The following is a 26,045-nucleotide window of genomic DNA, read 5'->3' on the forward strand; positions in this document are numbered from 1 at the left end:
CCGCCCCACCGCCAGCCTTCGGAGGAGGTCCGAGGACAGTGGGGTTCCTGCTTCCTCGAGGAGGGCCGGCCAACCGCGCCCCCCCAAATGTAGCACCCGGTGCGGCCGGCACCCCTGGCACCCCCCACGCTACGCCACTGGGGTATCCTACTTTTTTAGGCCCTTGGACAAGTTTGGATTTTTAAGTGGCACCTCCTCTTGCCATGTCTCTCCCCCCTCTCCTTCTTTTAGAAGGGTTCTAGGAAAAATCAGGTTCGGAAGCATTAACCTGAGTTGCTCTTCCAACTTCTTCCTTCAGCTCTATGTACTTTTCAAGGAGAAAAAGGCAACCTCCCTCACTAACTCACAATGAAGGGACCACCTTGCTGGGGTGTGAGGATTCACAGGCTTTGCATATTGTTTTGGAAACTGCGGTGTAGGCATGTCTGAATTACATTTTCAACAGTATCGGTTTTCTCCCCCGTTCCTACATATTTAGTCATACTTTTTCAATATGGCTAAAAGCAGTGAAGGCTCGGAAGAGAGGGAGAAGGCAATTTTAAAGCTGAAAGTTAGAATGGAGGAAGCCCAATGCCAGCCTTCTGCATTCAAGTGTGCCCGTTGCAAGACATAGCACACAATAGTTTAAAAGTAAGAAAAAGTATGTTTTCTTTGGAAGTTTTGCTGTACCCACTGGCACATCTGTGTAAATTCAGTTGCTTAATCAATCACTTAATCAACTCATTCATACAATGGATTCTTTATAAACTAGTGGCAGCCCTAGAATTAAACAAGGGCAGAACCAATTACAGCAGAATGCAGGAGGGCATTGTAGAAGGAAACCTGAGATGTGTCCTCAAGGTTAACACATCCAACTTTCTTGAAATCTTCTAGCATGACTTCACCCCTCCCCATTCTTTGCTCAGAGTGTAATTCACCCTCTCTTTGCCCTCCCCATCACCTTTGCAACCCACAGGTTCAAGGAAATAACATCAGACTTACAAGACAATCATTATTGTTTTTTAGACATTTAGATAGTGTATTACCAAGCTTGCAAGGAGTTAAAAAGTACAACATTCAGAAATATAAAAAGTCTCTCTATGCATCTCCATATACTGTACAGTGGCAAGAATCTGAGTTCAAAAGAGGGTGTGAGCACCCCAAATCAATTTTTCATTGACACGCACAAAAGGAGTCAATAAACTGTTTCCGTCATTCTTGTGTGACCGGTTCACGATAAGACAGACTAATGCAAATATAGAGATAGCTAGATTAAAGTATAGGTAGGAGACTTAGGTTACCTAGGCTGTACAGAAAAACCTCAGGAGTTGGGGTGTGGGAGAAGGTTTATCTAAATCCACTTAGGTGTAGAGCAAGGAAAATGGATTCCTAAGAGAAGCAGGCTTGAAAAAAGAATAATTACTCTCTAGGCATTTTTTTTTAAACTGTAACCCAGTTAAAGAAAAGACAAGCACAGGTATCCTCTAGCAAAATGAGGATTTGCGTGTTTTTTATGGGTGTAGTGTCAGGATTAATGAATGTTTTCCTTTTTGAGGGCAACCCTAAACACGTTTACTTGGGAGGCAAACTCCACTGAGTTCAGCAGGACTTGCTGTCAAGTAAATATGCTTAGAACTGCAGTCCAAAGATTGATTTTTTTATTCTACAGAAAATCAAAAGGGAGGAGGGCAAGGTTCTGAGGCAAATATGAATGAAAACCAATGTGCAAATCTCTTGCTAGCAGGAATCCGGCAGCCTCAACATTATAATGCAATCAAGTAAAGGTTTAGCCACCACTGCTAATTTCTCCATTTCACCTCCTTTTCAATGGTTTTTCTTTTCTTTTCCTGAGCAGTCCTACGTGACACTATACAAAGTTTAATGGCATTTCATTGCTCACCGGCCACACATTCAGGCAACAGTTTTTCTAGAAAGCATCCGGCACTTATCTTTGTAGATTCACCCTGTAATGTGGTGGTGCTTGACAATTAAAAACAAAAAAAGCAAAAAGCAAAGCAGACTGCTTCTCCTTGCACCTGTGGTGTGTGTTGTGTGGTCAAAATACATTCATGGGATGAATCTTCATTAGAAGTGAAAGTGCTTGTTTGAAGCCCTTTGTGGGGATTTTTCAAAAAATATATCTATATATCTCAAGGACACAAGACCAACCCCTCCCCTATGATCGGCGATGATTCATCTATGAGAAAGTACACTTGTCCTGGTCAACGGGTTTGTTACATTGGGAGAACATTCATCCTGTTGGCCCAGTAATGAGCTAAAATGGTACATTCATGTCTCTGCAGCAATTGCCAGCAGTTAGGGGTGGACTCCCTGTCCTGTGTCACTTACACTGACACTCAATCTTAGGTCGGTTCGATCTTGTTTTGTGCAGTGCTTTTTAATTTTTAAGAATGCATGAAAAATTCATAGTTGAATGGTTCACATGACTGCAGACATTTTTGTATGTATTCTCCCAAGACAAATGCCACCCTCCCCTACCCCCAGTGCGTTCCCACCAAATATGCATTTTAACTGCAAAATACATACTTCTGTGCACACATTTTTAATTTTGTTTTTTGTACTTGAAAACTGCATTACCAAATCCAGAGAGTTTTGTAATCTGATCAGGGGTTGTGCTCCTGCAAGCAAGTACAGGACCATTGGACTGGGCTGGTCTGCTTTGAAAAATGGACCCAGCGAATTCCTTCCCTACCAACAATGCCACATCCCACACTGGCTTTTGCTGCTTGGTACTTCTACTGTTGATAGTCATACCACCACCGCCATTCTATTTCCATGCTGCCTTTCCATAGTTAAAACCATGCTGAAGTGGGAGTTTTATGGGAGCACACATACACAAGGTCTGATTTCAACTACAGCAGGAAGTGGTTATGAGGAGGGTTGGTCGAGGCTGTGCCTTGACAGTCAGAAGCTGCCAGAAAGTTTGCAAAATAATAATGATAAATCCCCTGTCAAAGCTGTGATTGAAAGAACACACACATATATCTATGTAGGAAGATGGCTGCGAAGCAACGCAGTTATTTTACCCTGTTAAATTCAAATGGATTCGCTGGTAGGTGAAAAGAAAGAATAACCCAGAACTACTCATGGCAAAAGGGGATCAATCCTAAATCTGGGGAAAAAATTCACTCAATTTTATTTAATTTTTAAGAATCTGAATGGCAGGTTTTCCATTTTGAAAAAATGAAGAAAATTCAGCATTTCAATGTTAAAAACAAAACCTGCAATTCTATAGAAGTCTACTCAGAAGTAGGTCCCGTTGAGTTCAACAGGACTTCTTCCTAGGTAAGTATGCATTGGATTGCAACCTGAGTCTATCTGATTGATTTTTAAGCCCATAATGTTAGGTATTAACTTGGCAAACCCAAAACTTTTAGAAGTCTCCCCACCCCTAAATCTAACAGGATCCAGACTTAGGAATTCGGGTATATACATCCATCCCCGGCCCCACACCAAAGCAGATTCAAGATTGGAGAATTCCACCCACCCTACTCTATTGATTTCCTGCTTTGGAGAATGAAAACCACAGAAGGCACCCAGCATGCAAATGATTCTGCCACCAGGACTTGTCTGGGGAAGCAGAGGATATTGTATCTGCTCCTGGCCTTAGGACACCTGCTCTGAAAAAAATGTAAAGAATCCAGGTTGTTAGGGTTTACAATCATTGGTACTTCAGCACATTCCTGAGTTTTGCTTGAAGGATAAGGGTAGCCCCATAATCCCACTTTTCTGGGCCTGGGGACACATTTGAAAACCTAAGAAAAACGTTGAGATCACCATAAAATACCCATTTCACAGCGGAAAATCTGGTGATGCTCAGATCCCAACACCCTCCCCCCCATCAGCAGGCAAAACACACACATCCCCCAAACAAACAGAACACGGGGCGTGGGGGGGGGAGGCAGGCAACACCCTTCTCCCAAAGACAACTTGTCACAGAACCAAAAATACTCTATTAATATATATATATGTATATACACAAATAAAAACTGGGAGGGGTAGGATATCTGTGGACACCAAGGTGTGCATCTGAGGGTACCATGGTGCTCACAAGCACCACATCAGGGACCTCAGAGCTCCGGGCAGAAATTTCTGAAACAACTACAAAGCTTTCCCCTTTCCTGCATTTCTCCCCTCTGGAACAAGTTCTATTTGCCTGGCTGTTAGATTTGGAAAAGGGAAGTGCCAATCACGTGGACCTTGGTAATGAGCCACTTGTGGGTAGGAGGAGAAATAAAGAACTACATAACAGGATGGTGCCAGAGCCCCCAAAGGGCCCTTTTGGTTCTCTGGCTTGTGTTTGTTCCAGTCAAGCTCCAGCCATGCTTGGGCAGGACTTGGAGGACATGAGCAACAGACAAAAGTTGTAAGCGGGATCAATGGTAGGGAGTGGCGATCTGTCATGGACTGGTTGGATACAGAGGGGTAGTGGGAGGCACAAGCTGGAAAAAACCCAAGGGAAGAAAGCTCAGAGCTCGGGGACTGCTGGTGGGATGGCAATGCATGGTCAGAGGAAGAAGAGGGAGAAACCTGAGAGGAGGTGGTGTCGGAAGCTGAAGAGGTAACAGGCCTTATTGAGCAGGGAGAGTCTGTGGCAGAGAGAAGTCCAGAAGCAGAAGCAGAGGCAGAAGAGGAGATGGAGGGGAGGGGAGGGGAGGGGGAAAGTTTCACTCCTGTCCCCATTGGACAGCTTAAATGGCAGGTGCATGCTTAATAAACTGATGCTTAATAAACTGGTTTGACCCTTTAGGGAGTCTAGGAATCACACCCAGAAAGTGCAACAAATAAGTCTGGGATACAGAAACAGAGGGCCCTGGGAAACTCTGTTTAAGAAAAAAGAAGAGAGGGTTGAAGGAATGGAGACCTGGTAGATTCTCCAAAATCCAGGGAGGGAGCTAAAGTCTAATTTGCTTGTGTCAAAAGGAGGGGGCCTTCCTGTGACTATAGAAGAAACAGAATCGATTGTGTAAAATTAAGCCGCCACACAGCACTTGTGTGCTTTAAAGAAAGTATTGGGTTGTATGTAACATAGTGCTAAGTTAAAGTCACTTAGTGGTACATTGTGCCAGCAAAACTTTGCTGTGCAAGATTTTGCACGTGCAGGCTACTCATAACTTTGACAAGCAGGATACTGTCCAATCTGCTGCACAACAGATTCCCACTAATGCAAGAGTTGCATTTGATCCCTCTGTTGCACATTAAAACTTGCCCTTTGAACTAGCACAAGTTCTCTGTGATCGTGGATCGAGGATGTTGGATACATCCCTATATATTCAACCTGGTGTTATGTGAGACTCCCAGTGGATTGTATCTAAGAGACTGGTGGGGTCTGCACACTTTCATTAATTCTGCAGCAAAAGATGCTCTCAAGGCCATTCAGTGGGTTAAGGTAGTGCACTTTTTACATCATTCAGATAGGAAGCTTATATCATTTTCTTTTTCTAATAAGGAAAACACACTGTCTTGTTCCTAGCTTTTCATCCTTCTAACTACCATCTTCCTTAACCTCATTTCCTAAGCTAGAATCTCACCAGATCCCCTTTTACTGGAAAGGGGACTAATCTGCAGTGCTGCTACCTGGTGCTGACCCACTTTGCAGGTGAGGGGATGGATAACATTTAGCCATGTTGATGGGACCACCAAAGAGGACAGTCCCTCCTCTTCAACCACCACCATCACAATTTTGTATATTTCTAGCCTAACTGGAAAAGCAACAGCAAAAGCAGAACCAAAAAGAGCAGGGGGGAAAACCCTCACAATCAATGAAGCGTGGACATTTTTATGATATATTTTTCTTGAACGTCTGAGCTGGGAAGTTAATTACAGACCTAACTGTGCAAATCCATGGCAACAGATGGAGGAACATGTAATTAAAGCCAAACTAACAGTGGCAGCAACTGGAGCCAAGCACATTTTAAAGCAAATTCTGGTTCATCCAAGCAGAAGGGGCAGGTAACACCTCCTGGGAAACAAAAGAGTATTAATAGAAAGAAGCCTTGCTGCTTCTTAGGATGACTGTTGCTGAAGTGCTTCATGCAGGAAGGAGAGAAACAATTTGCAGAGGGACAGAAGACGCCTGAGCTTTGGTTTTGGGCTGTACAAAGGAAATGTCCAGAAACACATTACAAACACAGAAAAGGTCGGTCACTTCACTGGCCAGAATACATTAAAAAAAACAAAGAAACCTGAAACATCTCTTGACACCGCAGATGTAGATTCAGTTATAGGTCACTCATTAATCTTCCACGTCAAATGAAAACATTCAGTTAATAGTCATGTCAGGGCCACTAGAGATTGAAGCTTTTTCCATGTTCTTTTTTTGGCTTACAGAGGCTAGAGACTGAATGCATTCAGGTCAGTAGGCCTTGGTGCTATTGGTCCAAGGAGTTGGCTAGGCAAATATCAGAAATGGAATGATCAGTTGTCCACACTATTGCTTGGCCTCTCACAACTGAATGCATGAACTGCTTTTGTGTGTGTCACTGGTTGTTTTTGCACATAACAACAAGCCAGATTTTCTGTCTTGTTGTGGTTTATCGTGAACCTGATTGCTCACCCCTGGCACAAACAGGATAAACAAACTAGGAAGCCTTAGCTTCTGGTCATATTGAAGCAGTGGATTATACTTTGTTTCTCCCTAGCAAGCCATAAGTATTAGCCTACCTTAAACCATGCTTTGTATTTGATTTCCTGTTCATGGCTTCTTGTTAGGGAGCAACAAACCATGACACACACACACACACCCAGTTCAGATGTAACCAGAAGTCATGGCTTGTTGCATTACTATATTGTCCATGCCAGGATTGAATCAGAAGCAACTGGGCCGGACAGACTAGCAATACCACTTGTTCACAGTAAAACACAAGAAGACAGAAAGTCTGGCTTGTTGTTATGTGTGAATGTGGCCAGTGTGTTTGAAGCCAATGGAAGCTTATACCTGTGATAGGTCCTTCATACATTCGAATGATCATTTAATATTGCAACCATCAAGCAGTAGACATGTGTCATCAGGCTCTTCCTGAATAATGTGGACCCAGAAATCTGCAGAATAGCTGATATACAGTGATTATATAAGAAGAGGAGGAAAACCCAAGAACATCCAGACAGGTTTGAATAGACTTTTGGACTTAGTATGGTGTTTGACAGCCATTAACTGAATTGTTAGACTGCACAGCTAAGCAAAATGATAAAGAATTGTCAACATGAGGCACTAACTGGGCCAGGCCAAATTAGCGACCAGCTGTTGATGGAGTAACTTTCTTCACAGAGGAGGGAACACAGTTGATGGTTGTAGGGTTTTTTGTTTTTGCAAGACTTTTAATCAAAATGTTGCATCATATGCTTAGCAAGAATAAAAAGTTTGAGGAATATAGAAGCACAGAATATGGAAGAAGCTACCGTGCAAAGATTATGTGATTTTGCCGCAAAACAATTTACACTCAACACTGCCCAAAGACAGCACTGATCACTATGTAGATTGATAGATTGGAAAGTCCAAACCATCTAGCATATGTTCAATCAGAAATTAAACAATCTAGGATAGAAGACCACCAGTGTCCTGCAAACTTCATTCAGGTGGTGCACAATGTGTCTATGAAGAACAGTAGGAGAACTGGCTGTGAGTAGTGGGTGATGTGATAAAGAAATTGAAGGAAGAGATTCTTTTTAAAAGGAAAAAGAAAAGAAAGAAAAAGCAATGTGCATTCCAGTTCATAGCATAATAAGGAGGAAAGCAGGTTGTGCGGAATCCAACAGTTGTTTTGGCTTGAAGCTGCAAAACTACTTCCCAGGCTACTTCCCATTTCTGAATCACATTTAATTTCGGAATATGCATTTGGCTCATTGTCCTTTCTCGGCTGGGCTTTGCATCAGCCTGGCACATATCCAGCAGGGTTCTTGAGCACAGGTACCATGGAAGTGTGCTGACTCAACTCACAGATTAAAGCCCAGTCTTGAGATAATGAATATGGGCTCAAATAGCAAACATCAGGAGGGAGCTGTCTATAAGCTTGGCTCCCTGAACTGTTTGGAAGGAGGAGGGCCCCAAATTGCCTTCTCACCTAGGGGGCAGCACAAAATCCAATATATATTTTTAGACTCTTGCAAAAAAAAAGAAAGAAAGGAGAAACAGACAGACAGAGAGAGAAAGATAAGAGGGAGAGATAGAGAAAGAAGAACGTTGCTAGGAGCCCTACCATTTCACTCCTCTGAAAACAAAGCATTTAAATCTCATCAACAATTGCTGACTGTTGTTTTGAAATGGGAGTCTAAAGCGATGAAGAATTGCATGCTGCACCAAGGACTGGAATGGCTCACAAGAGTGTGCATGCGTTTCTTCCAGCTCTTCAAGAGTACGAGAAACCAAATGTATTTGATGCAAGTTGGACCAATAAAAAGGAAGCCTTTCTTTGTGTATGAATGCCACACTTCAACTGAATGGCACTTATTTCCAGGTCAGCATGTTTAGGATTGCAGCCTAAGAGAACAATTTAAACGTACTGCTGTTCTTCCTGGACTGCCCTGCTTCAGACTGCTGATTGTGGAATAGCATGTTTCAAAGCTCCCCGGTGCTAAATTTCAAAACCTAATTTCCCTGCATATAGAGTGGTACTTCTGGTTAAGAACTTAATTTGTTCTGGAGGTCAGTTCTTAACCTGAAACAGTTTTTAGCCTGAGGTACCACTTTAGCTAATGGGGCCTCCCGCTGCCGCTGCGCGATTTCTGTTCTCATCCTGAAGCAAAGTTCTTAACCCAAGGTACTATTTCTGGGTTAGCGGAGTCTGTAACTTGAAGCGTCTGTAACCCGAGGTACCACTGTACAAAGTTAGCAGATAAGGCTAAGCTAAAACCCTGTTTCTTTTTCAGAAATTTCATTTAAGTGTGCCTGCAAACCTTCATTTGCCGACTCAGGCAGCATTATGTACTTCTGCAGATTTTTATTTTTTTTAAAAAAAATGCTTTCAGTGTCATTATTTCTTAGGACCAATCGCATTATGTACAATTTTCTCATTAGGAGTTGACCACTTGAACAGCTGAGTTTCTGCCCAACTGTTGGGAAATAGGTCATCCTCCTCGGTTTCATAATGATTTGAGAGTACAAATACTTTCCAGCCAATTTCATGCTGGCTATGTCTTTCTATAAGCAATATATGACCACTTATGTTACCATGACACCATTTCATTCCTACTCCCCAGCACGCACACAGAGATTAATGCATTTGTCAAATGATAAACAGCAGGACTCCCAAGATGGCTAGAGCAGTGTCATAGCAAAGCAAAGAAATAATGCATATCCCCTCCACCCGATGATTTGAAAGACCAAAGTTCTGCAAGAGGAGACCGTCATTTGAGGATTAGCTGATACAGGCAACTATACTTGATTTGACCAGCATTAATGCTATATAATCACACACACAGCCTCACACAAAGGCACACAGAGAAAACTAAGTCCTGGTGCAACCCAACATTAGATTATTAATCCTGGGCAGGATATGTTTCATTTCATACAACTGTACTGTATAGGGTACCCTGGAAGTCATACAAAACTAAGCGCAGTATTTTAAAAACACCCTGTTTTCACTTTTTATGAAGTTGCAACTGGCTTACATTAGCTATCGGCTATCATTACTACCCTGTTCCATTAGGGGCACATTTGGTAATCAGAAAATCAGATCAGTGGCCAGATGAATGAGGAGATTTTCCAGTCCCTGCCAGCAAGGCAGTCAGGTACTGCATGGAAAACAAGTTTTGAGACACAGTGTATACCTGGATTTGGATGTATAATTAAAGCAATCATGGGGAACCTGTTCCAGCCTGAGGGGAGAATTCCTGCATGGGGAACTTGCCCAGGACCTGAAAACCAGGGGTGGGAAGGGCCAGAGGCAAAAGTGGACACTTCAAGGGATGTGACTGCTACATTCCAACTACATAAAAGATAAATGTTGTGACACCCATGCATTTCTCCATTCCCCATCCAGACAAGCAAGTAATTTTATTACAGTTAAAAGATACATCCCAGCCAGGAAAAGCTCTCCAAGGGAGTACATAGCAAGGCAGGGAAAATGTCCTTGTGAGATGAGCAGAAGCTTCTATTTTAGATTAGTTTCGGTTTAGTGCATTGTTTGAAACCTAAACTGTGGCTAATTTTAACTATAAATTGAACAAGCCAGCTTTGCAACCTAGGCTGTTAGCTTGTGTCAAGTAACTATAGTTAAAATTGAACACAGTTTTCCTAGTGGGATAAATGGGCCTTTACCATGAGTGTTTATTTTGCTAGAGTTTTAGTCTTGATTCAAATGTGTTTTGTGTGTTTTTGTGTGTGTGTGTTTTCAAAAATTATCTTACGTGAAAATTGCCTTGAGATGGTTGTTTAGAAGGCGATGAAGAAATATATGATGATGATGATGATAGTAGGCACATTTTTTTGTAAACATTATTTGGCCAGAGAACTGCATGACAAAATTTGGAGGAGTGCAGATTTTGAAGGCTAGCTTTTTCAGTTCACATATTTTTCAGGAAGTGTGGGTTAGATTGGTGTGCATTTCAATACAAACAGAAGCAAATTACTCCTTCATCCCTTACTTGCAACCAGTTTCAGGCCCATTTAAATGTCACAAGTCCAGACCAATGAACCTGGAAACTATAGGTATAGAGATTGAATAAAAAAACCATTATTTGCAACCTCATACAACTCCAGCTCCCAGGGTTCCTGGAGCAGGCATGTGTGTGTGTGTGTGTGTGTGTGTGTGTGTGTGATGTCATGAGTTCCACCTTCACTTCAAACTAGCTAAATTTTGCAATGTAAATATGCCCCTAGTCTTTCCAAGCAAGCCCCTTTGGATATACCTAAAAGAAATTATCTTTTGCCAAGTTTATCTGTGATTGCTGTAGCCCTTCCCCATGTTCTAACAATCACTGAAACAGGAAGTAAGAATGAGTTACACTTCCTATTTTCACTATAGCATTTAGAAAAAGAGAATGTTAAGCACTAATACGTACATTCTGTGGGGACACCGTTCGGTTCCCAAATTACAAGGGTGACGCAAAGGGCCCCCAGACACCCTAACTTTTTGTAATTTCCCCCTTAGCTCCTGCTTTTTCAAATGTGGGACATGTTTTGGCTGAAATTGGGGAGGTTTAGGGCATCAGTCTCATGAATTTCACTAACCCCCTCTCAGAAAAAAAACCCCAAAACCCTATCTACCATAATTTGAACACTGGTCTTTTTTCAGTATTTTGCAGCATGTGAAAGCATCCTGGGGGGGAAAACAACAACTTTGTATTGAACATGGGTAGATTGATCTTAGGAGGTGCATGGCAAATCCTAGATTCCTAGAGGATCTTGTGATTTTTGCTCACTTCAAGTTAAATTGGCGAGGTTTAAGATAATCACTGGAAGGAGCCATACGTTATTGGGGAAGGAGTTGGGCATTTTACTGATCCTTGTCATCTCTTTTTAAATGACCCACCTTCCATACTCCCTAGGACTCATGGAAACAGGAGCCTAAAACTCAGGAGGAGATGTGTCAGGTGTAGCTGACCAGATGCTACTGGCATTACACATCAGGGAGCAGTACAGAAAGTGAGTAAAATAGCATCATTCAGTAGTAGCAATAGCTCTGGGCATTTCTAATGATTCTCTTTTCACACACACCCCAACCCATCAGGGTTTTTTTGCTTTTGTTTGCTCCTTGGACCAGTCAGCAGGATCCCACACACTAGCTGTGTGAGAGGGAAAAGCAGGAGCCAGATTGGGAAAATCAGGGAATGCAACTTTCTGCCTTGAGAGAGGAACCGCAGGGCAGTGGGGAGACAAGAGAGGAACTCTAATACAGTGGTCCCTCCCTGACTATGGACATTCACTGCAAGGCCATTAAGTTGTGTGAGCATACCAGAGGTTGCAAAGTGCTAATCAGCTGAAAATATGGTATACTGGGGTTGAGGGGGTGGGGAAGAGATTCAAGACGCTGCCCCAGACAAAACCTTAAGTATCAGCAAAATGCCTTTCATTGAGACAGGTAGGAAACATGGAGAGGGAAGGGGCTTTTATATTGTGGTATGCCCTGTGGTGTGTGCATTCAATGCTTCTTTAGACACCTTACACGTGAAGATTATACACACACATACACACTGCACTGCAGTTAGGGCTGGTTCACCCAGACTTAAGAGTGGAAGGTAGCGTTTGCCCACATGGCAAGCATATCGGTTTACTTCTTTGAATGGTTACAATTCACTTCTACGGGGGAAAGTTAAAGGCATGCACTTGGGGACACCATCACGGAAACCTGCTCTGTGCCCTTGACATTCTCAGGGCGCTGAGAACTAATGCATGCTCCCTCTGTGATTTCTCTTTGCAGTGCAGCGTAATGCTTAGGACTGGCCTTCTCCTCTGTATTGCAGATAGGTAAGCTGTGTCCCTCCGGATGCTGTTGGACTCTAGTTCCCATCAGCCCCAGTCAGCATGGCCAATGTTCAGGGATGATGGGAGTTGTAGTCCAACGACATTGGGAGGGCCATGGCTGCTCTATCAATGCTCAGTGTAGAGAACCACTTCCAGAGGTGTAGCCAGATTAGCCCTGCTGTAGCAAAAGCAACACTTTAAAGACTAACAGATTCATTGCGGCATATGCTTTTGGGAACTACAGTTCACTTCATCAGACATCTGAAGCATTTTGGGATTATTGTTATTATTATTTTGGGTCATCTTGTGGATGATCAATGTGGTTACATTGTTTACCAGGTGTGGGGAACCTCTAGCCCTCTAGATGTTGCTGAACTAAGTTCCCATCATCCCTGGCTATTGTTCTTCTTGCTGAAGTTGATGAGATGTGTAGCTTGGCAACATCTGGAGAGCCAAGGGTTCCACATGTCACCTGTCCTCCAGGTGTTACAAAACAACAGCTCCTATCACAGGCATAGACAAACTCAGTCCTCCAGATGTTTTGGGACTACAACTCCCACCATCCCTAGCTAACAGGACCAGTGGTCAGGGATGATGGGAGCTGTAGTCCCAAAACATCTGGAGGGCTGAGTTTGCCTATGCCTGTCCTTTCATCCCGAGACATGGGCTGCACTGGCGGGGACTGATGGAAGCCAAGCTTCAACAACCTCTGGAAGGTTCACCATTGGTTTAACCTTTTCATAAAATGACCACAGATTGTAAATTATGTGGCCAATTGCCCTCCACCATTTAAAGTATGCCCTTCCCTTTGCTCACATGTATCCCAGCTTAGGAAAACACCTAGTTAATCAGAATAAGCAGGCTCTAGTATATGAGAACTTATGCCACAATTCATCTGCAAGTGCGTACAGTGCTGCAAGATGCTTTTAATTCTTTTTTCATCTTCATGATGTTAAAAGAAGAATCCTACCAAGGACGGAAGTGAAGAATCTGCAGGTAGCTGCTGCAACGATTATTCAGCCCCAACTCTTTGAATTGATCCTTAAAACAATATTACCCCACCAGTACAGTTCAATCATATGCCCACTGTTCAAGATGGCACTGAACAACCAGCCCATTCGTCTACGTCTGGTGTCTGCAAAGAGCCCCATGGTGTCCCAGCTGGACAGAGTCCATTGTGTGCAGGATTTGGCTCTAAAGACACAATTAGTTCAGGAACCCAGCAGCTACAAGACAATTTACTTTTGTTCCATTTAAGGCTGTGAAGAGAAGAAGGTCAACAGCATTAACGAGAGCTTCTGGTCAGATAATGGATTTCTGGTTCCAAGGATATAGAAGGGCTAGGAAAATCTTTCGGATTCCGAGCTGAATATTTGCATTTAAGGCAGTGGGGGAAGCAATCCTGTATCAAAATGTTCCAGGTGCCAGCCCTCCCGAGAGCTGAACGAATATTTCAAAATTCTCAGGGGCCAGCATAGAAATATTAGGCCGAAGGGTGATGAGGCCAGATTGGGGAATTTTGCCCGCCCTGAGCAAAAGAACAGCAAGCAATATGTTAAGGACACTGGAGTCATAGGGCTCATCCTAAGAATCACAGAATTATAGAGTTGGAAGGGAACACGAGGATCATCTAGTCTAACCCCGTACAATGCAGGGAGCTTTTTTGCTCAACGTGAGGCTTGAACTCACCACCCTGAGATTAAAAGCCTCATGATTGCTAGTCATGGGTCTGAGAGGCTTTAATTTTGTCCCGCTGCTTTCCCCGGGAAAACCCACTGTTCACTGCTGGACTGAAACAAATCTCAGTCCACAGGAAACCTGACTGGCGTTTGTTCCAATTCAGGCGTAAGCAGCAGGTTTCCCCAGGGAAAGCGAAAGGGCAAAATAACTTCTCGGACCCGTGACTAGGAATCACAGAAGTGGGGCTGAGCCCTGATATGACCGTCAGGCATCATCAATAAAAATAGGGATATTTGCTCTTCCTCTGCTTGAACAACACCTGCCTCCTAAGTGACCACCTTTCCACCCTGCCACCACTACCTCAGCAGTTTTGCAGTCAAAACTAAAAATGATCAAGTCAGGTTGTTCTGCAGGGTGGGGTGGGGATTGGGATTAAAAAGAAAAGAAGCCACAACAGCCATATATTGCATCCTACAAGCACTGAAAGTACCACATGCCAAAGAAACTCTGAACAGTTCCAAGCTAGCTTCACTGCAGAGAAGAAATCAGTACAGGGGGACTCCCCAACCCGCCAAATTTGTAGTCTTGGAAAGCAGGAGGATCAGGATGAAAAAGAGAAGAGGTATCCCACTCCTCATGCAATTGAAGAAGGTGCCAGGCCTAGGTCTGATACCAGTGCAGGATAGCCCTGTCTAGGAACACCCATGCTGCAGGTCCTTCTTCCAGTGTGGAAAAAGATATAAAAGCTTCCTCCCTTTAGGGCCAAGATGTGTGGCTGATTCCATTGGGGATGAGTGTGTGCTCTGCATTTAAGACACTTTTTCTTGGGTCAGGAGTCCCCCCTCCAGTAAAAAAAGAAACAGAAAAAAGTCTGGCACCACTGCCAACAAATCAACAAAGATGAAAAACAACAACACAACCCCCCCACCCCGGTAATGGAGTGGTAGGCTCACCCTGACCATTAGCCAAGCAGATCTCCCCAAGGGTTGGATTAGGGCATTGCGCGAAATGACAAAGCTCTCTCTCTCTCTCGACATACTCATGGCTGGGTCTTAGGGCCCTGAATTGTCCCGTCCACAGCAAACTCGGTCATAACTCGCCGAGCCAAGGGGTTGGTGGTCTTCAGAAGTTCAGCCGCAGACGTACGGATGCCTGAAGCGCCCTTGCCACCTTTCTTTTGAAGGAGTGCCTTAAAATCTTCATTCCTGCTGGAGGTTCTTGTGACGCCCGTCGGAGCGCACTCGTTGCTCTTTGAATTCTGCCGGTTGCCAAAGGCTTCGCCGGATTCCTTCCAACCAAGCAACTTCCGTTTGGACCTGCAAATGCAAACACGCAAACACACACACACACATGCACACAAACAGATCAGAAAGTCACTTGAGGTTAGGCAGAGCTGGTACAGCCGTAACAGTCTAAAATGGTGTAATGGGACCCATCCAGAGGAAACAATGGGAGCTTTGTATGCAATGGTTCAATTTGCCATGGGTGTTTCCAGAGCAGCCTTCCCCAACCTAGCACTTGCCAGATGTTTTGGACTACAATTCCCATAATTCCTGGCTGGGGCCCAGGTTTGAGAAGGCAGCCCAAGGACTATCCAGCCGTTGCTCTCCTGTTGTAAGCTGCAAGCAGAATTGCAGCTGTCTTTTCTTAATGTGGGGGTAAGGTGCTTTTTTGACATGTGCTTGCTGCTATGTTCCATCCACACTAATGGGTGGGACAGTGCTCCCTAGGCGTGGAAGTGACGATTCACTCAAGCAAAGTTTTTTTATTTTATTTTTTAAAAAATCACTCTTCTGCCACTCATCTTCCTCTTAAAATCAGTTATTTAATTAGTGCTCAAATGCTTATTTACCATAAGCACTGTTTCCCAATTACTTTCGACACTTGTGGAAACAAATGCTTTAAAAAAGTTAGAAAGTGTGTTAGGCCAAAAACTTGTTGATAGAATGTAGCATTTTAAAAATCCTTAAAAATAAATCTCCTTCATTTAAACACTACTGTGTGAATATGTTAATTAATTTTTTTGAAAATTTTAGCTAAAAATATAGATGAAAAAGCACTCTATGGCTCATTAAAAGAGTTACTGGTAATACTGGAGATGTCCTGAGTGGCAATAGGTTCACCTCAGTAGGTTCACTTACATTGCTCATCAAAGCTACATCTGCAGGAAAAGATGGAAGAGTAGAGCTAAGAACCTACCACACCTGTAGCGACTGCACTACTGTGCTTTAACTTTCTAAAAAGGCAGGTTTGCTGGGGTCTGAGGAATCATAGAATTGTAGAGTTGGAAGGGACCACGAGGGTCATTTGGTCCAACGCCCTGCAATGCAGGAATGTTTTGCCCAACGTGGGGCTCAAACCCACGCCTCTGAGATTAAGAGTCTCATGCTCTACTGACTGAGCTATCTCTCAGAGGAAGCACATGGAAAACACAAGGAGGATAATGATCGGATTATGACCTCCTGTGGGTGCTGTCAAAAGTGAGTGAATTAAGAAAGCACAAACTCTAGCTAGCTCTAGTTATCTTGAATGGAAGCAGAATGTGAACTTTCTTTTGTCAGTGGGCAAAAACACTGCATGCTTTGCAGCACTGGTGGGCCTCTAGATGTTATTGAACTATAACTCCCATCGGCCCCAGCCAGCATAGCCAATGGTCAGGGGCAATGGGAACTGTAGTTCAGCAGTGTCTGGAAGGCTGCAAGTTCCATCTGCCTGATGTACAGGGACTGGCTTTAAGTAGGATGCAGCAGTACAGTTAGGTAATTTTGGACCCTTGGCTTACTTAGGTTACAGAGCCCTCTCTCTTTAAATATAGCTTTGCTTACTTCGAAATCTGGTAGGGCAGCCCTGATGCAGTGGGGGGACCCACCTCTGGTTTGTTCTGCTGAATAGACCCCTAGAGCTCTTCCCCAAAGCTCTAACTGGGTGAATTCCTGGGTGAAATGGGTGACGGGAGTATCTGAGACATGGTGCAAGCATTCGATTTGAAAATGCAAGCCTCTGGTCCTTATGAGAAGCTGCAGAGATCAGCATGAAAACAAGCAAGCACTCATGAAAGTGGTGCAGGAGGTGGGGTTCGAAACAGCCCACCTGAAATGGAGTGGCTGGTCTGCAGTGGCTGTTAAACAAATCCCTAACTGGTACAGGAGCTTGGCTTTGAGAATAGACCCAAACTGGTGATTGGCAACTATTATGAGATCTCTGGACCTGAGTTGTGCAGATTCTGGAGGACATGAACAGGGGATGAAGTGAGGAAGGATTTTCGGGTGGGGTATGCATGAAGCTCACAAAGAGCAGGAAGGGTCTTTCCCCCCCAAGTTAAGGCTGGCGTACGGTGGGGCTAGAGTGGTGGGGTGAGCAAACCACCCCACACCCTCAGAGGAGCTACCAACTCCCAAAATGCAACACCTGGATGGGCCCCCACCTGTGGATGACAGTAAACAAATCCTCTGTGGTTCGGGATGTCACAAACACATCGTCGTCCTCCTCGGTTATCGACTCGGCGGTTTTGTCACTTACAAAGCTTTTCTCTTCGGCCCTTGAGCCCACTGAGCTCCCTGAAGAAAAGAAAGCAAGAGTCTTGGCCAAACAGGTCTCCTGCCAGTGAGATGTTGGCGGTAAGCTTGTGGGGTGGGGTGGGGGTGGGAGAGAGGCACTTCAGAAACAGCCAACTGGAGAACAGGTATGGGGAACCTGGAGCCCTACAGGTGCTGTTGGAGGTCAACTCCCATCAGCCCCAGCCAGCGTGACCAATGGTCAAGGATGATGGGAACTGAAGTCCAACAACTCCTAGAGGGACACAGGTTCACCATCCCTGGGCAGAGGAGCCAGGTGTGGGGGTGTTTGAAAGAGAGAGAGAGAGACAAAGACAGAGACAGAAGGACAGGGAGGACAGGCAATGCTCATTTAATCTTCAATAACCAGATATAGCACATGAAGACATTGATTTGATTCTTGCCACCACCTCTTTGTGCACCTGTAGAGGCCTTTCCTGATGCACAGAGGATCCCCTGTCCCTTATGCCGAAACTGGGCTGGGAAGGAGGATTCTTCTGGAGTCAAGAAAAGAGTTTGTAGTGTGTACTTGGTTGTGCATTGTCCTTACTACATTTTTCCTGTTTGCAAATGTACCCACAGGCTCCAAAAAGGTGGGTGAACCCAGATATAATGGGAAAGCAGCAAGCAAAGGGGTGGCGGGATTAATATCAATTAATATCAGCTCCTTCACCAGAGAGCTTCAAATACAAGTTTAAGCTTTTCTTATATAGGTTCCACTTTTCCTTCTACTTTCTCCATCTTGCCCATTCCTAAATCCCCCCCCTGAAGTTGCACATCCCCCATGAAGCTGCAGGGGAGAGGGGAAGGGCAGAGAAAGCAATTGTACCTTTCTTTCCAACTCCAACTCCTTTAATCTACCCCTTTCAGCTAAAAATATCTTTTCAAGGGAGTTGAGAGAAAAATAGAGGAAAGAGTTAAAGCTCCATTTGCCAGAGCACAACTTTCTGGAACTTAGAAGTATGCCCAGTGGACATGCCCACACCATACATTTGAAGCACTCTTGTACCACTTTATCCTGGGAACTGTAGTTTGTTCAGGATTCTGGGAACTGTCATTCGGTGAGGTGCAGACCCTTTTAAGAAACTACATTTCCCAGAATTCTTGGGGGAAGACATAACAGGTTAAGGCGGTATGAGAGTGCTTTAAATGTATGGTACGGATGTGACATCAGACTAGGGCGGCTCTACTTTCAGAACAGCAACCCTGAAACACCATTCCTTTTTATTCCCAGTGTTCAGGGGAAGATTGTCACTGGCTAGCTAGCTGAAACAAAGCAAACTATGGGTATCTAGAAGAGGAAGCATAAACAGCAACAAGACTGTGAATCTAAGAAAGGCACCATATTGTGCTCTCTCTCTCTCTCTCTCTCTCTCTCTCTCTCTATATATATATATATAATAAACTACATTAAAAAAGATAAAATGAAACGAAGCTAAACAATGTTAATTAGAAAACATAAATAAGAAAACAGAGAGCCAGCTGGGGAAAAAATATGGTAACTCAGTCGGAACTGAAAAAGAAATTGCATCCCTCCCCCAGCTATCACTCCTTTGTTTTATTTATGTTTTCTGATTAAGAATGCTTTGCTGCATCTTTACTGATGCAGTTTAGGTTAGATACGTTGAGTACAATATTATACCTTTATTGTATTCAAGGTCTTGTTACTGGTTATTAAGTAGACAAAATGACACCCACACCTACGCACAAGAAGGAAGTATAAGCAACCCCAAGGAGGGAAACCCCAAATTGGCTTAGTCTGGGGAAAGAGCTAGGGAAGATGTGGGTACGATACCCTCTCCAAGAGCAGCACTTTGAAGCAGCTGCTGGTTATTATTTTCAAGCGAGAGATCCTAACCACAGATCTCCTGTTATTGCATCCATTTTCAAGTGAACACAGAATTCACAGGCATTCCCTTCCCTCCCTGAAGATCTTCAGGTGTTCACAGGAGGTTTGTTTGCACGTTACAATGAACACAGGGAGAAACTTGTCTCTCCACATGTGCCGGGGTTTGTGTGAAAAAGCACACACTTCTTATTTGCACAGCTCAGCTGTTGCGTACACAGGAAAACAGACTGTAAAGATCACTGGACGATACATGAGGCTTGTTGACAAGTCACATTGAGCACAGGTACAAGTGGAACTGTTTGTGTGAAAGAGTGTACACTTGTTGAGCACTGCGTGTTAACAATAGTACAAGTGTTTGTGGACGCAGATGCGCAGATTATGCACTCGTTGAATGTGGTGTGCCAACAACTCTATGTAAAGAACTGTACAAATGTACAGCTCAGCTATTTATTTATTTTTACACAGATTGTACACTAGAGGAATGCAGCATGTGAACACCCCCTAAGCTGATGGGTTTTGCCGTTAGGTGGAGCTGTGAGCTTGATCCAAGTAGGAGCAGCAGGCCTTCTATGTCCACGAGAAATGCCAAGTACCAGAAGGGTACAGAATGAGGGCCATAAAAAGGGGAAAGGTGGGAAGGTTTGAGCTGACTGATGATGGTTGGAGAAGGAGCTGAAGAGAGATCAGAGGGAGAAAGAAATAGGGGGAATGAATAAAGCTAACAGACAAGATGTTGGGAAGAATAGGAAGAATGGACATATAGAGGAACAGAAACCAACAGATCAAGAGAGAGAGAGTGGGAGAGCGGGGTCACATCTGCACTTTAACTTCAAAGCACTATCAAACCTCTTTAAATAGTCATGGCTTCCCCCAAAGAATCATGGGAATTGTAGTTTGTTAAGGGAGCTGAGAGTTGTTAGGACACCCTTCAAAGAGACGATTCTCATAGTAGTTTTACCATCAGTTCCTCTTCCCAGGGAAGTCTGGGGAATCTTAGCTCTGAGAGGGGAATAGGGCTCTAACATCTCTCAGCATTTTAACAGATTACAGTTCCCAGGATTCTTTGGGAGAAGTTGTGGCTATTTAAAGTGGTGTGAGCCTGCTTTAAATGTACAATGCACATGGGGCGTGAGGGACAGGCTGCTATCCAGCTGGTAACTTTAGATTGTCATGCAATCAAAAGTTGCTCAGGATTGGGTTAATTTATTTTGCTGTGGTTTGTGTATTTTTTAATTTATAGGTAGCTTCCACTAACTATTTCAATCCATAGCATAAAGCAAGATTGTCCAAGCATCCATCAGAGAATTAAAGATGTTTTGCTAGTCTGCCTCTTCCCATTTATATTTGACTACTGGGCATTACACATCATATCATATCACATCAGAGCCAATTCAGAACAGTAGTTAGAAAGTTAGACTAGAACAGCGGAAGGTCAGGTTCTAATCCCCATTCACTTAGTGACTTCGGACTGGTCCTATCTTACAGGGTTGCTATGAGGATAAAGCTGGGAGGGGAAGAATTCATTGGAGGGCAGGCAGGATATGATTTCAAGCAATAACCAGTACATATACTATTAAAAGTAGATACGATATTAGTAAAATGATTGTAATTCTTGTTAATTTTTCATGCTACTGTTGTGATTGTGAGCTGCCCTGAGTTCAAAATTATTTCGGAAAAGCAGAATACAAACATTAAATCAAATCAAATATGCATCTCAAGATGAATAGGGAAGAACTTCTTCCTATGAGCTTCTTCACACATTATCAAGTTTTCATGTGAAAGCAATCCTGGGAGGAAGTTATAGGGTGCAGCACAAATAAAAATGGTCATGTGTGACAATCACATGACATAGTTTTTTTCCCCCCCATGCAAGAAGGAAGGGGAAACTGCGGCCCTCCAGATGTTGTTAGACTACAAATACCACCATCCTTTATTATTGGCCTTGCTGGCTGGGGCAGGTGGGAGCAGGAGGCGAACAAAACCTGGAGGGCTACAAGGATTCAGCACATAATGCAAAAGCAAGGACTAATTGCCTTTTCCCAGCCTGTGTACGCTGAGCAAAAAACACAAGCCCCAACAACATCCTGAATGCAATCATCACACATTACTTTTTTCACATAAAGGGGCTACAGAGCATTGGCAGAACACATGCCTTCCATTCCATGCAAAAGGTCCCAGGTTTCACCCACAACATCTACAGCTAAAGAGGAATCAGTTTGGAGGTGACGGAATAAAAAACTCTGCCTAAAATCCCCAGGAGTTGCTGCCAATCTGAGCAGGCAACACAGAGTTAAATGGTCACATAATCAGATGTGGTATAAGGCCACATGTTTCAACATGTGTGTAGCTGCCTCATGCTGGCCTTGTTTGCACATCACACGAAGCCAAATATTGGCTTGGTGTGAACGCATGATTGGGCAGACTCCTTGCCTGGACTTTTTGACTGCTGCACTGCACTGGGCTAAGCTAAGGTTTGGCTAAGTGTTTTGCCTGGGCAGTTAAGCTCTGTCCAGACTAACCACAAGGTGTATCCAAGAACAAACCTAAGCTACAGACTGTGGTTAGTCTCTGGAGGGAGCTTAACCACAAGCCAGGGTTGGGGTGGCACTCGAACCCAAACACTGGCTTAGCTCAGTGCAGCCCAGCTGCAAAACAATCAGAGGAGGAGCAAAGCAGGTGCAAGCTACTCTCTGGGAGACAGAACGCTTGCACCAATGTGCAAAACAGCCACCCATCCGAGGGTCGTCTACTGTGTCAGCACCTCTCCAGCATCTTGAGGGCACCAATCTATCCCATCACATCCTTGATACTTTTAAGTGGGTTTGAACCTGGGACCTCAAAGCATGTGCTCTCTGCTCCTGGACTATGCTCCCTTTTCAACCACCTTAGGGCAGAAGAGAACCAGGGATGGACTCTTGAAAGGCAGAGCCACTTACCTGAAACGTTTCCCCAAGACAACCCTGCAGTCGTCGGACTGATGCTCACTGCGTTAGCCACAGGGGTCAAAGCCTTGCATGGAGTCAGCTCGGAATAAGCACAGTCCTCATCCAGCATGATGACAGGGCTGGCAGCCAACCTCAGATCCCCGACGCAGGCCCCTGGGTGGAGCGGGGAGCTCACCAGCGGCAGGTAAAGCACACTAGGCTTCTTGGGGACAGGGGGAGGGACTTTGGTTCTGTGGCTCTCCCCGCCAGGTGTTCTCTCCAGCGGCAGCCTTGGCTTCAGCTCCTCCTCCAAGCTGTCCTCGGAAAGCCGCCGGGCAGAGAAGAACGTCCCCGGGGGCCCTTGTGCTGGAGAGACGGCTGCCACGGGGGGCTGCGGCTCCATAGGGCTCCAGGCATCTGCATCCCACTGGTGCTCAGGCCTCCTGGCCACCATGTAAACGTTCTCTACGGCGACCGAGCCCTGGGGTGTCAGTGGAGAGGTTGGGGAGCCCACGGGGGACTCTTCCTGGACTGGAGGGGTCTTGTGCAGGAGCATCGGGGGCCTCCTGGAAAGGGGCGGCTTCTCTGCCACCGGAGGCCGGACCTTCTTGCCAGGCTCCTCGACAGGCTCAAGGCTCTCTAGGTTGTCCTCTGTTTCGGAGCGGCTGATGGACCGCAGGCGGACGGAGCGCAGGTCCAGCTGTGTCACCATGGGCATGACGGGCTGCACGGGGCTGAGCTTCGGCCCCAGCTTGGCTCCAAAGGTGGAGTCGGAGTGGTGCCGGCTCACTTTGGGCTTGGCCTTGAGAGAGATCTTCAGCCCCGAGAGGTCCAGGTGTGACGGCGGCGCGAACGGCAGGTCGAAGGACAGCCGTGACTTGGGGCTTCGCTCCATGGGCGAGACTGGGGGCAGCGAGGACTTCCTCTCGGGCACAAGGGGTCTCGCGCGCCCACTCTGATGCGGGGTGTGGCCCAGAACGGCAGATGTTGGGATGGTTGGGGTTGGAGTTTCCGACTGGCTGGAGTAGCCGCTGGAGGGAGACATCACCCCTGTCGGCCTCGCCGGGGAGGAGGTTTTCAAGTTGACCTCAGCAGAGAGCTGGGAAGGTGTGGTGGCCCGGGAGACGGAAGGGGAGGGGAGGGACTCAGAGCTACCCCGTGCCTTGGAGAGCTCGATCACGGTGGTCCCAGTGGCCGTGCTGGAGCCAGAGAGAGAGCAATAGGGGTCGCCAGGACTCCACTCTGGCATGTACCACTGCTGTGAGTACGGCACGCTTTCCAGCTCTTTGGTTGTGTCCCCAGGGACTTGGCTCTGGGCCTGCGTGTCAGGCAGCAAGCACAGACTTTTTGGTCTCTGGTCCTGTGGCAGCGACTCGTCACCAGCTTCTGCGATGCTGAGCTGTCCCTCCTTGATCAATGAGACGCTGCGGGTAGGCGGGCAGGGCTTCTTTTTGGCCTTCTTGAGAGAGATGCTCTTGGTGCGCGGCCGCCGTGACCTCACCTGAGCCTCCTCCACCGCTAGCGAGACGTTGTCTGTGCTTGTGCTGCCCTCGGAGCTGGCGCTGGGGTAGCTCAGGGCACAGGTCTCGCTGCCCCCGATGTCCATGGAGCACAAGGAGGCTGTGTCTGTGGGGACGGAGAGAGACCTCTCGCGGAACTTGCACATCACCCGCTGCCTCTCTGCTTGGGGGCACTCCTCTTCGCTCGGGGTGGCGGGGACTAAACGAGCCTTGACCTCCGCTGCCCCACACCTCAAGCCTCCGTTGGCATCTACAGGGGACTCAGGAGAAGCGCAGAACGCCCCAGACCCATTGCTCCCAACTGCGTTGTCTTTGCTGATGAAGAAAGAAGCAGGCCGGTCAGAGTCTGGGGTTCCCCTCTGGCTGCGGGGAGACTGGGCCCCACTTTCCATCACCAGCTCACTCTGGCTCGCGGAAGGGCTCACGTAGCCAAAAGATGCTGCACTCCAGGCAGGGGAGAATGTCAAGTCCTCCTTGGGGCCGTTGCACGACGGGCTGGCATACACTGCCCCAGGGTTGTCTGTGTGGCCAGCGGGCCCCTGGCAATACCGTCCTTGTAGAACTCCCCCAAGGTCACTGAAGGTCTTCCTCAGCTGTGGCCTTGGCTGAGGAGAGCGGGCCTGGTGGGTGGAGCTCCTCCCGTTAGCCACCTCAGGGACAAAATTGCAAGAGGCGGACTCTGCGATGGTCGCTGGAGGGTTGAGAATGGGGCCGTTGCTGTTCCCTGCAGGGGAGCGCAGAAAAAGGCAGGAATTAAGAACAGCATGGAAGATCTCCTGCTTGGGACACTGAAAGGTCTTAGATCAGGGGTTGGGAGTTTCAGGGGCTCAATGCAGCCCTCAATACCTCTCTATGTGAACCCCAGACCACACACCCCTGCACAGCCAGCCCCCTTCTCCCCAGAGCTAGTGAAATTTACATTCATCCCCATGCCCACTTTTCTCTCCAGCTATGCCCACTATTGGCACGTGGCCCCTGGAAGATTCTCAGAACAGAATATGGCCCTCATGCTGGATAAGGTTTGACCCCCAAAAGGAGAAACTTCACATTTCACTGCCGGGGGGCAGCTGCCCCCATCAACACAAAGAAATCCAGGCCTGGCCATCCTCCTGCTTCGGGGAGGGAAGAGCTCAGCTGGCCTTGGACAGGTGGTAAAGGTTATTTACTTTTATCTGATCGTGCAAAGAAAAGAAAAAACACATCCATGGGTGTTGCTTTACCCCTCAGCCAATAGCACCCCACTTCATAGTTTGAGAACCACTATAATAAAAGGTTTTTCCTTTCCTTTTTTAAATTTCTAAAGTTGCAAATCTTTAGATCTGCCCTAAAGAGCATGGTCTGCTAGTCAAGCTCTTACGTGGCTATTCTTACAAATGCCCCTATTCTCTGCCCCATGCCACAAATATGTTTCCTCCCTACTTAACATAGATGCATGGCGGTGGAGGGGGATATCCCAAGATACATTTATTCACAATTCAGAGAAGAGTCTTAGGGAGCCTGTTCCTAAGGGAAAAGGGGCTAGAACAAAATACTTTTTTGGGGGGGGGCTGTTTCTCAAACAAAGTCTTCCCATTAAAAATGTACCTACATCCCCACAAATGGAATACTTATGGATTCTGTTTGTTGGTACTGAAATCCGGCTAAGCTGCAACTTCATATTTTTCTAGCCAAATTAAGATGCTCTGATCCTGTAGCTCTGTGACTTGTTCTGCCTCTGTGTTCATTGCAGAAACTGGTTTTTAAATCTGCATATCAAACCCACTTTTCAAACCTACTTGAAAAGCAGCAAATAATATATTAGATCACTCCCAGAATTCTAAAAATGAAGCTTGAAAACGGTCCATAAAGTCAGATTCTGAAATTTGACAAATTTTGAGTGTACATGAAAAATTTACTTTTGCCCTGTAAATAACCCAGTATTTTGGAGGAGCCCTACAGGAAATTCCTATAAAGAAGCCCATGGCAAACATCCCTTCTCACATTCTGTTCTTCACATATGCCAGAGTCAGGAAAGTCTTGATTCTACAAGTGCTTCTAAGGGTCCCTCCAGACATCCTTTTTATTGTGCGTTCATTGATGATTTGTGCTCATGATGATATTGGGGCAGTAACACACCAT

At 45.5% G+C, this 26,045-nt stretch overlaps 1 protein-coding gene across 1 annotated transcript in view; it reads right to left on the reverse strand.

The window, feature by feature from the left end:
• Positions 1–991: 991 nt before the first annotated feature.
• NHSL2 (NHS like 2) overlaps positions 992–26,045 on the reverse strand; it is a 130,772-nt gene continuing 105,718 nt past the window's right edge. The window contains exons 6-9 of the mRNA XM_081179395.1: positions 22,420–24,651; positions 17,505–17,637; positions 12,952–15,396; positions 992–11,162 (exon numbers count right to left, since the gene is read on the reverse strand). Coding sequence (XP_081035521.1) covers positions 15,120–15,396; positions 17,505–17,637; positions 22,420–24,651 — 2,642 coding nt within the window. The 3' untranslated portion in view covers positions 992–11,162; positions 12,952–15,119. The remainder of the gene's footprint in view (positions 11,163–12,951; positions 15,397–17,504; positions 17,638–22,419; positions 24,652–26,045) is intronic.

Source organism: Podarcis bocagei, assembly GCF_964188305.1.
Source record: "Podarcis bocagei genome assembly, chromosome: Z".
NCBI classification, from domain to species: Eukaryota; Metazoa; Chordata; class Lepidosauria; order Squamata; family Lacertidae; genus Podarcis; species Podarcis bocagei.